Source organism: Schistocerca gregaria, chromosome 1 (assembly GCF_023897955.1).
Source record: "Schistocerca gregaria isolate iqSchGreg1 chromosome 1, iqSchGreg1.2, whole genome shotgun sequence".
In the NCBI taxonomy this organism is placed as follows: Eukaryota; Metazoa; Arthropoda; class Insecta; order Orthoptera; family Acrididae; genus Schistocerca; species Schistocerca gregaria.
In genome coordinates this window covers 781,138,121-781,154,959 of record NC_064920.1, presented here as the reverse complement: position 1 = coordinate 781,154,959, position 16,839 = coordinate 781,138,121, and the positions used below count along the sequence as shown (strand labels likewise).

The window sequence follows — 16,839 nt, the reverse complement described above, 5'->3', positions numbered from 1 at the left end:
GACAGCTTCATTAAGTGATAAGTGGGAAACAATAGTTAGTATCTCCAATTCCTTGACAAGGCTTTTGCCGGACGTTAGTGAGCTCATGCCACAAGTAATTCGTATCGCACACTTTTTGGCTAGGAAATTTTTTGTTTTGTTTTTGTGACTTCCGCAAAAGGTGATCTCACATGACACTACGCAGTGACGTACAGCACTTCCCCATTACGTCCAATGCTGGGGTGCTGTTCCAATGTCGGAGAGCCCTGATAATAGTGACAATATAAGGGGAGATGTGGAGTTTGTGTTGGGGGGTGTTTGGTAGTTCGTGCAGCTATGTTCACCATAATGCTCTGGTGGTGTAATTGTCAGCATATCTCCCTAGTAAGGAAGAAGTCCCAAGATCTAGTCCCTGCTGCAGCACAAATTTTAATTCACTTCTTCAGCTTCCAACATTATCTGATGGATTTGTTACCAAATAACATCTAATGACTAATCCACGTTCGAAGCCACTGAGCTCCCCTGACACCCATTCTGACCTGGCTACATCTCTACTGGCAACACATTACTTCCCGCCCGGTTTTATGCTGGCCGTCTCTCGTGACTTCTAGTGGTCAATCCCTCATTACATAGGGTCGTCCAAATACTTGTAATCAGATAGTCAAGGCCGCTCCTGATCCGTCGAGATCACTCAAATGCCACTTGACACTGTCCGAACGACGGGCCGGAGCGTCACGCAGCTGTCGGATGCTGCCCGCCCTCGGGGTACCTGTGGAGACCTGCGCCCCTCAGTGTACTCACACGCCGCTGTTGGTGTAATCGTCGAGGCAGTGCGCCGCCGTCAGCACCCAGCGCTCGCTGATGAGGCTGCCGCCGCACAGGAACTGCACGCTGCTCTCGGGGCCGAAGCCCACCGCCGCCTGCAACAGCACGAAGCACACACAGCCACTCACAGCTCGGCCGTCGACAAGCGTTGCTCCGCGCAGGGAGCGCGAGGCGCTTCGCCACTTGCCTCAGCACAGCAAGCAGTGGCAACGAACGAGCTGCAGGCCTCACCAAAACATTCTAACGTACACCATCTTCACTTCTAGTGCATTCGTCTACTGGACGTTAAATAAGGCAACGTTCTGACTGACTCATCATTGCTTAACCCAAACCATTAAGGATAGAAATTTGAAATTTGTGGAGGGGGGTGATCTTATACTGTAGGCGCTGTTTAAGGCGGGACTTTTCCATATTCCATCCGTAAGAGGGTCAAATAGAGGTGTAATTTTTTTTGAAAATACGCCGTTATTAAGGCAGTTTTGAAGCTAGACCTACGAAAATTGCTATTTCGTTTCTCGGTCAGATAAAGAAGTAAGTGTTTCAGCATTTTTTTTTTAAATTTAAGCCCTGTGAAGGCGAAACATTGGGTGAAAGCTTTTTTGAAAGTCAGTCATTATTAAAGAACTGCTAAGGCATTTTTAAAGCAACAGGGTTGTCTCTGCGAATTCAACCCTTAAGGGTGCAAATACAGGATGAAATATTTCATTATCGAAGCATTTTGAAAGCTAAATCTACAGAATTTTTAGTATGCCTTCTCTGCGAGAAACAAAAAAACCCACTTGTTTAACTGTTTCTGGAAATTCAAAGCCTATGGGGATAAAATAGGGGATGAAAACTGTACGGAAATATTTCATTATGCAAACATTTTTGAAGCTAAATCTATAAAAACTTATTTTGCATCGCTGCTAGAAATAAAAAATCCGCATTTCATTGTTTTCAGAAATTCAACCTCTAAGATGTTGAAATAGGGGTTGAAATCTTTTATGAAAATATTTCGTTACATTAAAAAGTTTTTAAAGCTGAATCTACGAAAATTTTTATGTCACTTCCTGGTTAAACAGAGAAATACGCGTTAGGGGACTAAAGTTTCTGGGGAAATACCACCACAAGAAAGCAAAAGGCATGATTAAAAATTCCTTGGACTCCAGTTACCAGAATAGTTTTTCGGTCAGAAGTACATTCGGAAAGACCATCCTTCCATGGCCTTCATTAACATGAGAAGTTCAGAATGTGTTTGCAATTCATGAATATCATAAAATTAGATTGAAGAAAAAAAGACTTATGCGGGCAGTCGAATTAAATTAGGTGATTCTCAGGAAATTAGATTACAAAATGGGACACTTAAAGTAGTAGATGAGTTTTGCTATTCTGGGAGCAAAATAACTGATGATAGTCGAAGTAGACAGAATAAAATATAAATATAAATATAAAATGTAGACAGAATATAAAATGTAGACTGGCAATGGCAAGGAAAGCGTTTCTGAAGAAGAGAAATTTGTTAACATCGAGTATCGATTTAAGTGGCAGGAAGTCCTTTTCGAAAGTATTTGTATGGCGTGTAGCCATGTACGGAAGTGAAACATGTCAGGAAGTCCTTTTCGAAAGTATTTGTATGGCGTGTAGCCACGTACGGAAGTGAAACATGGACGATAAATAGCTTAGACGAGAAGAGAATAGAGCTTTCGAAATGTGGTATTGCAGAAGAATGCTGAAGATTATATGGGTAGATCACGTAACTAATGAGGAGGTACTTAATAGAATTGGGGAGAAGTGGAATTTGTGGCACGACTTCACTAGAAGAAGGAATCGGTTGGTAGGACATGTTGCTTGGAGATAAAGAAGCTTGTACAGGAGAGAGCAGCATGGAGCTACATCAAACCAGTCTCAGGACTGAAGACCACAACAACAATGCAGATCATACAGTCTACGCTAGCGAAACAGCGGGCGCTATGTTAGTCCGTTCATATTAACACAAGCACCAATGGTAACTGAGGGCAGGTAGATTTAATTAAGGTGACTGAATTAATTAGATTAAAAAATAAGTCAATAAACATAATAAATGAGTTTTGTTATTTGGCCAACATAGTAAATGACAACGGCAAAACTAAAGGGGATATAAATGAAGAGATGTGGAAGGAAAGCAGAAATAAGCAATTACCCACAATGCCCATGTAATTAAAAACCTAACGAAGAAGGTCGCGATATTTATCTCTTCGTCGTGAATGGTCGAGATTCAACCGATCACAATGTGACTAGAAAGATGTGGCCACATCTCAAAGTGGACTTACAGTGAAAGTACTTTTCCTGACTTGTGCGGAGAATTGTATTTTCAAAGTTGGTTTTAAAATCTTGTATGAAACGACAGTTTCTGGGCGCCAAATTTAAATGATTTATAAAATGTTTACGTAAGCACTACAGCCGAAAGGTTAATCAGCTGCAGGAGTCACCTTGATAATACTGTGTAATACAGCTCTACCTTCAAAATGCCTTGTATTCGTCGAGTACAGAAGGCCACAACTTTTCTCAGCTATGACGTACTGAGCTGAAGCAACTCATTCATTATTAGATGCCGTAGAGCTACCAACCTGCGGCGAATTTGCTATGTTTCACCCACTGCTCTAATTAACCCCAGACAGTTTCTGCTGGAGTAGTATCTGGTGACTTAGTCTGCCAAAGTATTGGTCACACCAGAGACGTGGGTGTGTAGCCCTGTGAACACGGCTATTACCTTGGAAGATGGAAATGTATACCGCATACTCATCATGAACAACACGTGGTCACCGACAGCATTGCAGTAAACTTCCTGGTTCGTGGTCAGGGTAGCCTGAATGAGTAGGTCAAAGTCTTTGTACCAGAAATCCCTCACTCCTCCCCCAAAAAACTTCACAGATCCACTTCTGATCTGAACTACTACTTCCACACGCCATGGATTAAAACCGTTGTGACCAGTTGGCGCACGCAGCAACTGTCATCACTGGAAATGAGGAAAACTCGCGACTCATCGGACACACTACAAACCTTCAGGACGCTACAGTCCATTTATTGTGTTTGCCCATTTAATATATGCAAGTAGTGTGCCGATCCCTTTTTTAATGTCATATTACTTGGTTGCGACAGGTAAACTACTCCTTACAGATACGTTGGACAGTCCACATTGATATACCAACAAATAGGAGAACTGAACTGACTGTGTGCTCACAGCCACGTACACACACCATAGCTCCATCCTGCCACCTCTAAATCCATCTTACTAACCTGAGCCATGCAACCAACTGGTACATACACGCTACTCCACTGCCATGATTTACGTTACCAGCTGGTCGTAGGTTGTATTCCAAAAATGAACAGCTTAGAGACAGAAGTGACATTTTCTGCAAGACCTGACATCTTTTTGCAGGACAATGCTCAAGCACGTACAGTGCAAGCTGTTACTGAGTTGTTCGACGGATGGGGCTGCCAAATGCTATGCTATACCACCTACTGCACTCCCCTGACTTAATACCTCGTGATTTGAACTCCATTTGTAACGTGAAGGAAACACTTCACGGCATTCGTTTCAGAACTGCTACAAATTCGTCGGGCAATAGACAGCGCCGCTCGAACTGTCAACACAGCTGGTACTGCTAAGAGTATCCTACGACTTCCACATCGTTGGCAACGGGTTATACATAATGCTGGTGGCTACTTTGAAGGTCAGTAAAACTTTGAAACACGTATCTATTTTGTTCGAGCTGTAAATAAATAGTTGCCACTATTAAAGTTCCAACCCTCATATAATCAACGGTAGTTTCTTTAAATGTGGATGAACGTTTAAGATAATGGCTATAGCAAAGGGAAAGAACCCAACAGTATCTGATTACGACATTTGCAGTGAACATATTGAACAACCAAAATCGTGAAGCATTTAGGGGTTGTATTAAGAAGCAGTATGAAATATGAGGATCACGTACAATTAGTATTTGTGAAAGCGAATGGAAGACGTAGAGCCTTCCGGAGTGGCCGATCGCTTCTAGGGGATTTAGTCTGGAACCGCGTGACCGCTACGGTCGCAGGTTCGAATCCTGCCTGGGGCATGGATGTGTGTGACGTCCATAGGTTAGTTAGGTTTAAGTATTTCTAAGTTCTAGGGGACTGATGACCTCAGATGTTAAGTTCCATAGTGCTCAGAGTCATTTGAACCATTATTTTTAAGACGTAGATTTGTTGGAAATGTTCTGGGAAAATGCAGTGGAGCTATTAAGGAAATAGTGTACAGTATACTAGTGCTATAAACTATAGGATGTTGTTTCAGTGTTTCGAGTGCTAATGAAGTAGACACGACAACAGACATGAAGAGAGCCACGCGGAGTGACCGCGCGGCTAGAGGCACCATGGTCATGGATCGTGCTGCCCCTCCCGTCGGAAGTCCGAGGCTTCCCTCGGGAATGGTGTGTGTGTCGTTAGCATAAGTTAGTTTAAGTAGTGTGTCAGTCTAGGGACCGATGACCTCAGCAGTTTGGTCTCTTAGGAATTCACACACATTTGAACATCGAAAGAGTTATATATGCACTGCTAAGATACGGTTGATATAACACATGGAAGCAAAGCAGAAGTGCTCGGGGAAATTAAATGGGATTCCTTGGAAGATAGAAAACGTGGTTGCGACATGATCTTGCTGTTTAACTTTTGAGAACCTGCATTCGAGGAAGACTGTTCGACCACTATATTGATACCATCAAATATTTAGCAATACGAACTTGAGAATAATATACAAGGACATGCTCAAAAGTTATGCCTCCGAATTTTTTATTCTGTTCTCAATATCGGTTGAGGTATTACATAATATGCATATTGGTCGATTTTCCCGCTTCATTGATACAGGTTGCAAGCCTCTGCCACCAGAGAGCTCTGAATTGTAGCGTTTAATGTGGCGCTGTAAACGTAACTTTGTCGGTGCGTGAGAAACCCCCAAGGAACTGAAAACACAATTTCGAGAAATTTTGTCCACACTTGGAACACCCTCTCCTCCGTATGACAGTGGCAGACCACACACAAGCGCTGCGACATCTGCACCAATCTGACGCCTTGGGTTCCCTGCCGTTGGTCATACTGCATACAGTTCCGACTTGACCCTATCCCGATTTTCATCTGTTTCCAAAACTTCAAGAACACATTCGAGAACTTCACTTTGACAGTGATGAGGCAGCGCAAGCAGATGTGTGAGCGTGGCTCCGTCAGCAGAGTGAAATATTCTACAGTAGGGACTGTCAATTCGGTTCCCTAACCGTGCCCGGGCATGAGTGCCACAGCGCTCAGCCTCCCGACACATTTCCCATTCCGCCACGGCACACTCTGCGAGCACCAGGATGGAGTATATGAGAACATGCTAAGTCACCACATTTAAATGGCAGTGCAATCGCACTGCATATTACTTGGTTTCGTATTTCGCAATGACAAAGATCACAAAACTAATAAATTTACAATATTAGTTAATAATTTTTGGCGTGGTGAAGACATAATTTTTAATCTGGTACAAACTGTTAGCGTACAGACATATGAAGAAAATTTCATATATTTTCACATTCAGGTTGCTAAGTAATTGTGACTTATTTAGTTCCATATTTGAAAAAAGGTCTGTTACACAAGTGTGTCGATCGAAATATTGTAGCCCTTTGGCAACCTCATTATGGAGACTTGGAAGCTCTACCTGAGGAAAGCAGTGCAGACGTCCCGGACAGTTTTGGAATTACGTTGCAGGTCAGTCAGTTCATCTGCACCTGCACATGCACAGGAGAACTGTCAACTGAAATGTAATACAGGCAGTGTCCTCAAAACGTTTAGGAAATTATCCATGTCATTGATTAAAAACCACATTGAATTCTTCAAACCACGCGTTTTCCGTAGCACGAGTGAGCTTAGGAAAATGGACGCCGTTTTTTGCCAGAAATGGTCTCTTCCACATGCAATTTTCATTTAAATGCATCGCCATCAAATCAGAAGTTAGTTGTTTCTCGCTTTGCACTGTCTTAGTGTGCAATCAAATCCACTTGAAATGCAAGGTCTGCAATCCATTCCAAACGTTCTAATATTGTTTCTGCACTCCTTTTTCTCATAAATTCAGCAAACTCTTCGTTTAATTCCTTCGGAAACTGTTGCAACGAACAGTGGAATAACGCGTGCGACATCAGAAATTTTACTGTTCATACCACCAATTTCATCAAGTGCTGCACGCTTACAAATTTGGCTCAAAGTGCTTCGTGATGTACAGAACAATGAGTCCCGTCTGTCGTCGTAAATTTTTGCTCTTTCATTGCCAACTATATCTTTAAATTCTTTCCGCATGGTATTGTAATACCGTTTTAAATTTGCAGCACCCGTCGCTTATGCGGCTGCCTAGCATATGTTGAGAATTCTCATTCCTCTCGTCTGTCACTCCCATTCATTCTTAAAGGCTTGTGACGACTGATCGCCAGCCTGCCTCTTTTTGTACAAACAGCCACTGGACCTGTGAACGTACTTCATACAACGAACAAATAGCAAAGGGTAGACAGAGCTGACACCACGATTTTGCTGAACTGATGAGAGTGCTGCCGACCGTAAAATGCCCCACCGCAGTACTAAATGAAATGTCGCATCGTACCGAGTATTTCCAGGAAAGAAGGAGCAAAGCCGAGACAGGTGGTGCCGCAGCCCGCACACTTGGTCCGCCTTGGTCGGCACTGTTCAACAGTGACTGCATGAACAAACTGATCCCCCGTTCAGAGAAGTGTTCGTCACTAGGGTGACTACGTTGGGAAATAAATATGTAGACATGAAGAATAAATACGTAGAATGTTAACAACGTATGCTTTATTCAGGTAGTTCTGAGAGTTTTCATACAAAAAATCTCTAAGAATTATATTTCAGCTCTTCATCGTAACAGATCGGCGCACGTACAGAGGCATACAGACTGTCATTTTGCCGTCGCTCAATAATCGGATGGAATGGGAGAGATAATCAGTGATTTATGTCGATGTAAATACGATTGATATGAATGGAAAGTGGAAATAAAGATTGTTGTATCGTTGAGACGAGAGGTTTATCTATAAAAGAAAATAAATAGAAGAATTTACTGCGTCAGTCACTTTTTTAGCTTTCCACCCCTCGTTTCGATTGTGCACACCATCATCTTCAGGCGGAAAATTGTGTTGTTACATGCACTGTGTTTGTATAGAGCACAGATGCCTTTTCGCAGCAGTAGACCAAGTAAATGGAAGATTATGTTTTGCCCTTTGCTGGTGCTAAAATTTGTTTTTCAGAAAAGGCGCTGTTAAAGTTAAAAACATGAATTTGTAAGAGTAAAATGTTCTTAAGAGGGAAATTGTACACTGCTACTTGTTGCAAGTGGCCTTCACTGTACGTTCTGTCCAAACTGTTACATGTGTCAGGTTTATGTTTTCTTACACTGTCAAGTGACACCTTTGACCTCGAGCACTCGGAACCACACAAAACCAAGCTTAGAATAACACCCTATCATTAAAAAAACCGTCGTCTGTGTCATTTCCATGCAAAACGTTTTGCGTTCTGCCTCAGGTGAGATTTTAATAGAGAGAAACATAGTAACAAGATATAAGTATCACAGAAGGGAAATTACACGCAGTTCAATGACGTCAGTGTATCATTACTTTTTCCAAATAAAATTGCTGAAGATCCTCTGTTTATAGTGGTTATAATAGCGCAAAACACACACATCCTACACACCTGATAGTGCTTGTATTAGTTCTCATAATGCAGATGCAGAATTTAGTTGAAGTGGGTAAAACGAAGTTGAAGAGAACAATGTGCGCACTTCATTGAAGCCTCTTTTATACATTCGAAGGCACTTTTGTATTCAAGCAGTCAAATATCAAAAGCCACAATAATTACATTGGCAAATTATGATAGGAATATGTCAATATCATAGCCTGTCTTTCGACAAACATATTGCAACAAAGATGTATACTTTGGAGCAGAAATCACACGGTGAAGTTTGATTATGAAATAACGATCGTATATCCTTATTTTTGATTTGCTTTAAGGCACAAAAAAAAAGAAAACGGGGTCATACGCGTCCAAGTCAAAACTATAGAACATGAAGACAGCGAGGAGTTAAACAACTATACACCAGTCCCAATTGACATTAGAGAAGACATCTAAAAACAGGCACGTGGAGAAAGTACTATAAAGACAACATACAGAAACGGAGGTCCTGAACTGAAAATTAAATGGCCTTCACCATATTGCTTCGGCAGATAAAAAGTAAAACGCGCTCGACAGCCCACGTGTCATTTGCTAAAATTGCCGATAACTCAGACGGCAAACCCAAACGGGAACGTAAAAGGTTAAAAAATGGACATCCCATCAGGAAGTGGTGGATAATTAAAATTTGAGTGCAATGTGTACAAAGTGGTAGAGTAGCACCACTTATCAAAAGACAATGCCTAATACGCATCCTGGTTAAAATGACCACCTCCAGGCGGGACCGCCGAGATGAGGTCGTTCAAGCCGCTGGGAGAGGCTTAATAAGCCCTAGCTTATACCCATGAAGGGAGGACCATTGGCGATGACAAAGTGACACCACCTCCGGACAAACGGCAGCACAGAGATCAGAGGGAACATAGGAACCCGTGGGCTGAGGTACGAGGACTGCAGCCTTGACAGCAGCGTCAGCAGCCTCGTTTCCTGGCAGACCTACAGGACCAGGAACCCACATAAACATCACGTGGCTCCACCAAGAGTGAGCAAGTGACAGTTTTCCTGGACCCATTGCACTAACGGATGCGCGGTGTACAGCACACATAGATCTTGAAGGGCAATGAGTAAGTCTGAACAGAGGACAATTGAAAAGGCTATGTCATCGGATGTACTCCATGGCCTGATACAGGGCGAAGGGCTCGGCTGTAAATACGGAGCAGTGTGCTGGAAGCTGATATCCTAGGACACGGGTGCCAATGACGAAGGCACACCCGGCCCCCCTTCGGTCCGTAAGTGTATACAAAGGCACTATAGAGAAGTTCCATGCAAAGGTTATGAAACCTAAGTCTATAGACCGAGGCTGGAGCAGTGTCCTTAGGAAGCGAATAAAGGCCAAGGTTAACATGGACCTTCACGTAGCCAAGGTGGTGAAGGGTTCACACCCATCGGGAAAGTTGCAGGCAGTGTGAAGTTAAGCAGCCGTAGCAAGTGCCGAAAGCGGACTACATGAGGTGACAGAAGAGGGATGCGCCCCATACTGACGATCAAAGGAATCCTCGAAGGAGAAGGCATAGGATAGGTGGCCACGCATGGCAGACAGCATACTGCTGAGGAAAAAGTCATGGCGGTAGGACAGTGGGGTCAGCAGATTCAGCACACAAACTCTCCACAGGGCTCGTGTAAAAGGCGCCAGTGGCCAAACGGATGCACGATGGTGGATAGTGTTGAGATGTCGTAAGAGGGATGGACATGCAGATGCATAAACAAAGCACCCATAGCCGAATTTCGAACGGAAAAGGGACCGGTACAAACGGAGAAGGGTGGTTCGATTGGCACCCCGGGAAGTACCATTGAGGACACTAGGACGTTGAGGAACCACGTACAGAGGGCTGCCAGGTAAGACACATGAGAGGACCAAGAGAGTTTCTTATCGAGCATGAGCCCCAGGAATTTCGTAGTTTCAACGAACGGAAGGGCAACTGGCCCAAGATGTAAAGATGGTGGGAGAAATCAGTTGCTTCGCCAGAAATTCATACAGACGGTTTTGTCAGTGGAAAAGCGAAAGCCATTGTCGATGCCTCAGGAGTAAAGATGATCAAGACATCGCTGAAGACACCGCTCAGTGGGACAGGTCCGTGGAGAACTACAACAGATGGTAACATCATCATAAAAAAAAAAGGAGCCAGAGATGCCCAGCGGGAGACAGCCCATGATAGGTTTAATGGCTACAGCAAAGAGGAGGACGCTCAGGACGGAACGCTGAGGCACACCGTCTTCCTGGATAAAGGTGTCCGACAAGGCAGAACCCACACGCACCTTGAAAACTATCTTTTAAACATGCCTGAAGGAAACAGTGCAGGCGGCCACGGAAGCCCCACGTATAATGAGTATGGAGGAAATCAGTTCTCCAGCAGGTGTCGTAGCCCTTCTCCAAATCTAAAACCACAGTCACAGTCTGGGATTTCCGCAGAAAACCCTTCATGACGTGGATGGTCAACTGCAGAACGCCGCGAGCGAATTTCACACTGTGCATTCGTCAGTGAATTGCGAGACTCGAGCCACCATACCACTGGGCATGAATCATATATTCCATCACCTTGCAAATGCAGCTGGTGAGAGACATGGGGCGGTAGCTAGAAGGAAGGTTTTTGTCCTTACCAGGTTTAGGTGTACGTCAACGGCCTTGCCGCAGTGGTAACACCGGTTCCCGTCAGATCACCGAAGTTAAGCGCTGTCGGGCTGGGCTAGCACTTTGATGGGTGACCATCCGGTCTGCCGAGCGCTGTTGGCAAGTGGGGTACACTCAGCCCTTGTGAGACAAACTGAGGAGTTACTTGATTGAGAAGTAGCGGCTCCGGTCTCTTAAATATACATATGACCGGGAGAGCGGTGTGCTGACCACTTGCCCCTCCATATCTGCATCCAGGGACGCCTGTGGATTGAGGATGACACGGCCTGTTCGGACGGAGGGAGAGTGAGAGAGGTTTAGGTATGGGTATGACGTTGGCTTCACGCCAACGTCTGTGAAATATGCCCTCTGCCCAGATGCTGTTGTATGTGTTAAGCAGAATGTGCTTGCCCACACGAGAAAGGTGTTGCAACATCTGAATGTGGATGGCTTCTGGCTCTGTGGAAGAAGATCGGGGTGAACTGTGAGCATGATCTAGCTCCCTCGTAGTAAAGTTGGCATTGTAGCACTCGATTCGGAGAAGAGAAGGGTATCCCCCGAGAGACATTACTTAAAATAACTAACTTATGCTAAAAATAACACAAATACCCATGCCCAAGGGAGGACTCAAACCTCCGGCGGGAGCGGCCGCGGAGTCCGTGGCATGGCGCCTCAAACCGCGCGGCTAGCAAAGGGAGAGACATGCAGAACGGAAGCGAAAAGATAATGCAAAGGCTGGAGGCAAGTGGCAGCCAGGCACGAACTCGCCAAAATGGTGTATCTTTATTTGTGGTTTGGCACACTGTAGTCTTACAAATTCACCAATTCCTCTGATATAGATCTTATATTACCGAAACCAGTAAACGCCAAGGGGTTGACAATATCTACAGCATAACATCTTTGTTTGCAAAACTTTCATATAGGAGGGTACGATTTCACGAGTAATCATGCAGTAATAGGTTCTTTTCACTTGTTACATGTTCAACAACGTCAGGAGATAGAAAAAGTTTCATGTGTTCTTCAGGGTTTTTTCCAATTTTACTTGCCTCAACATGAATGATTCGTAGGCAGTGTTTTTTTTTAACATATCTGGGCCGAAAGTGCCTTGAGGTACCTGGAAACAGATGTGCAACTTGTTTACTATTCTGTTTGTCGTTGATAAAGCCATTGTGTAGCTGTTGGTAGAGCTACGTACAGACTGCAACATCCTAACTGTAGTTTTCTTTCATCCGTGAGACGGTGTTGATTGTGAAGACATTTCATACTGAAATCCACTCTGGTCACTGTTCCCAACATTTACTTTCTCCGAATCATGCTCTGTCATAAACATGTTTACTTTCTGTAGGAACTGTTGTGCTTTCTGACGCATACTATGATCGTCTTCTATGTACTTAGTAATAAGATTGGATGAAATGCCATATTCAGCCTTACAATTGTTGACAGAAGAAACCGAAGCTTCAAAATTGTTCAAGGTACCATTTTAGAGCTTCTAGAGCCCACATTTGCTAATGCCAATAGTGAACAATCCATATCACCTTGCTCTATCAAACTGCGATATTACATGCTCCTTTATAGTTTTTAATTGCGACAGTCTCTGTCCTTTGAAACGAGCCTCTGCTCGCCTTTTACCAGATAAGTAATTTAGAATTAATCTGAATGTGATTTATTTTTAATACACTTACAGCACCTCAGTAGTTTGCTACAGCAAGTGAAACCACGATTGTAGTAGTTTTCATAAATGTTTTCTACTACGCTATCATCAATATTTAAGAAACTGGCTCTCGACTGTTTGGCTCGAGATAGTTCGTGCTCACTTTGTCTGTTCCGTTCCTGCTCCTCTGTAGATAAAGGTCGTTGTCTGCTTGACCAGCCACCCTCCGATTCAGGTTCTTCCTGTCCTTCAAAATCAGTGTATCTAGCCAACGTAACTTCATATATTTCTGTGTAATCTCCATTATATTTCTGAATTTTTATGTTATCTAATACACTGAAGAACCACAGAAATTGGTTCGCCTGCCTAATATTGTGTAGAACCCCCGCAAGCACGCAGAAGTACCGCAACACGACGTGGCATGGACTCCAATAATGTCTGAAGTAGTGCTGGAGGGAACTGACAACATGAATCCCGCAGGGCTGTTCATAAATCCGTAAGAGTATGAGCGGTGAAGATCTCTTCCGAACAGCACGTTGCAAGGCGTCCCAGATGTGCTTCATAATGTTAATGTCTGGGGAGTTTGATGAACAGCGGAAGTGTTCAAACTCAGAAGAGTGTTCCTGGAGCCACTCGGTAGTAATTCTGGAGATGTGGAATGTCGTATTATATTTCTGGAACTGCCCAAGGTCGTCGGAATGCGCAATGGACATGAATGGATGCAGGTGATCAGACAGGATGCTTATCTACGTTTCACCTGTCAGAGTCGTACCTAGACGTATTAGGTGTCCCATATCACTCCAATTGCACGCGCCGCGCCCCTCACCATTACAGAGCTTCCACCAGCTTGAACAGTCCCCTGCCGACATGCAAAGTCCATGGATTCATGAGGTTGTCTCCATATCCGCAGACGTCCATCCGCTCTGTACAGTTTGAAACGAGACTCGTGCGACCAGGCAATATGTTTCCAATCATCAACAGTCCATTGTCGGTGTTGACTGACTCAGGCGAGGCGTCAAGCTTTGTGTCGTGCGGTCATCAAGGATACACTAGTGAGCCTTCGGCCCCGAAAGCCAAGTGTGTGTGTGTGTGTGAAATCTTATGGGACTTAACTGATAAGGTCATCAGTCCCTAAGCTTACACACTACTTAACCTAAATTATCCTAAGGACAAACACACACACCCATGCCCGAGGAAGGACTCGAACCTCCGCCAGGACCAGCTGCACAGCCGAAAGCCTATATCGATGATGTTTCGTTGAATGGTTCTCAAGCTGACACTTGATGGCCCAGTAATCTGCTTAAGGTTGCACTTCTGTGACGTTGAACGAGTGTCTTTATCTATCTCGTTCTTGCAGGATATTTTTCCGGCTGTAGCGATGTCGGAGATTTGGTGTTTTACTGGATTTCTGATATTCACGGTACACTCCTGAAATGGTCGTACGGTAAAATCCCCACTTCATCGTTACCTCGGAGATACTGTGTCCCATCGCTCGCTTCCGACTGTAACCCCACGTTCAAACTCATTAAAATCTTGGTAACCTGCCATTGTAGAAGCAGTAACCGATCTAACAACCGCTCCAGACACTTTTTGTCTTATATAGGCGTTTCCGACAGCAGTGCCGTATTCTGCCTGTTTACATATATCTGTATTCTAATACCTATGCCTATACCAGTTTCTTTGGCGCTTCAGTGTGTATCCACTAACATTATCCTTGACCGCAATTTTATTTCCATATTCAGCATGTAGCAAATTTGTCCCTATAATTTGGGCTACATTCGTAATATTAATTCTCTTCATGATGTCACTGTAGACAGTTTGCACAGTAACCCACATGCGAACACTCCAAAAGACATTGGTATAGCTGTTATACTTCATGCATCTCGAGCACATGGTAGTGCAGCTACAACATGCGTCTGTCTTATGGCGCTAGCAGACAAGTGCGGAGTTTTGGATGGAAATGACATAGACCCCTGTTTTTATGCTCGAGTGTTAGTCTAAGCACGGTTTCGAGCGGTTTCTAGCGTTCGGGATCAAAGGTGTCCCTTGTAAGTAGAATATTCAAAGCTTTATCCTTTAAGTGAGTACCAGCTTTGAGTAGGTGAGCGACTGCCTTACGACCGTACCAGATAAAGGGAACGGAGATGAAGGTGACTCACCATGTGAGGGAACTCCTGGGGTTCCGCGGGCACGCCGCCGATGATGTAGGGGGCGCCCTCGCCGCCGCACAACGAACGGTTGATTTTGGGCGCCCCGTCCACCAACACGGGGCTGTCCTCCAGCCGGAACACGGCTTTCCCCCACTCCTCGCACTCTGCAACACGAACAGTACAGCAGGTAGTGACATCGCTGTAAGTACAGTGAAGAGAGGTCCAGCCTAAGTCCTCTGAGCTGGGCTCCTTCTCCTCCTGAATACCTACCTCCACATCATACCGAACAAAACGTCGCCTACACGTCGTCTCTCATAGCCAGCCCCTCTTCCTCCTCCTCCTCCTCTACATTATACCATTCTCCAGCCTTTCTCAACCCAATTCAGCCAAAAAGTGAAATAAGTAAAATGAACTTAGGATTATTTTAAATTTTAAATACTCTGTTGAAACGAAATACAATCTTAACTGTGATATCTTGCAGAGATCGCGTTTCAACACCAAAGTAATCAATGTGAATTGGTAACAGACATTAGCCAGGGCAATCTGCAATCGGCAACGATGTATGGGAGGTACTCCTGTAGAGCACTCCTCCCCTCTTAGCACAGCAGCGCCCTCACGCTGAGGTCAATGTAGTGTCGACCTAGCTTGAACTCTGCCCAGTCCATGACCTCATCTGAAGGACTCAGAGTTATAGTATAGGACCAACGTGATGATTGACCTGTTCATTTAAGTGTGACACATTGTACGGGAGAGCAGTTTGTTAATCCGTGCATCAAGTAGTGCTTTAATATTCAATAACAGTGTAGCAATTCTGTGACAAACAAGCGTGTCACAGGTAAGTAAATCTTTTATTCATTTATGTAATAAAGTGAACTAATGTGTATGTTCCAGTGTGATGAACCTTCTCCAGAGCTGTCACAGAACCAACAGTTGTGGTCAGACAAGAGTAGTTTCGCCTGGCCACAACATTAGTAATTTATCCTTGATCCACCCATACATGAAATACCTATTCGTTCATGAATCATTGCACATAACAAATACTGCACACTGATGAAGCTACATTTTAGTTAAATACAAAAACAAACCGTTTCTTATGAGACTCTGCATTTGGCTAACAATAAAACCTGTTTTCGTTAATTAGAAAAAGTATTAAAGTTAATTACAACCTTGAATAATACCATAAAAGTGAAATAACGTCTGACACTACACTGTAAGACAAAACAGAACGAGTAGATGATTTCTAAGCACTACTGTAGCACATCATTCATAGCTCTGTGATGTGAAATAAAAGGCGCTTTATCAATGAGATCGCCTCACACTGGAAGCCTAAATTCAAATTTCACACAGTAAAATCAAATAGCATGGCGTTATGAGTTGATAGGCTAATGATACGGATTAATCAGAGGATTAAAATATGAAATGTGTGTGCTTATTAAAGTATCTTTTGTATAAATACAAATTGCAAGGCTGATTTGACTTGGGGGTGGACACGATTAAGTTATGAAGGGGTCAGAGGGGGGAATGAATCATCTCACTACTTTCCATCATCACTTGTGTGGCTGCACCCACAAGAAAGACAGGCCGTGGCATGCACGTCACATCACTTGACACTACGGTTATTACAAGTGCCAGCAACTGCCTCTGGCAGGGAGCGCCCTACTTAAGGCGGGTTTAATAATTCTTAACAGCATGTTTAAGTGGATGCAAGCTCTCGATAACACACTACAAAGTTAAGATCTATACTCGGTACCTTTTCACTGACATACTGATTTCCTGTCGGCTGTGCATGGAGCCGAGCGTTCACGAAGTGTAGCGAGGAAGCTGTCTAGTGTGACGTCACGAGTCGGTTGTGGAGCCCGTATTTCTCGTGGTCC

General features: G+C 44.0%; 1 protein-coding gene and 1 pseudogene across 2 annotated transcripts in view; one reads left to right on the top strand and one right to left on the bottom strand.

Annotated features, from left to right (window-relative positions):
• LOC126268728 (trypsin-1-like) overlaps positions 1-16,839 on the bottom strand; it is a 103,175-nt gene that overhangs the window by 21,930 nt on the left and 64,406 nt on the right. For both annotated transcript variants that reach the window (XM_049973934.1, XM_049973933.1), the window contains exons 3-4: positions 14,975-15,129; positions 781-899 (exon numbers count right to left, since the gene is read on the bottom strand). In XM_049973934.1, the coding sequence (XP_049829891.1) occupies positions 781-899; positions 14,975-15,129 (274 nt within the window). The remainder of the gene's footprint in view (positions 1-780; positions 900-14,974; positions 15,130-16,839) is intronic.
• Positions 11,170-11,287, top strand: LOC126287570 (5S ribosomal RNA; annotated as a pseudogene).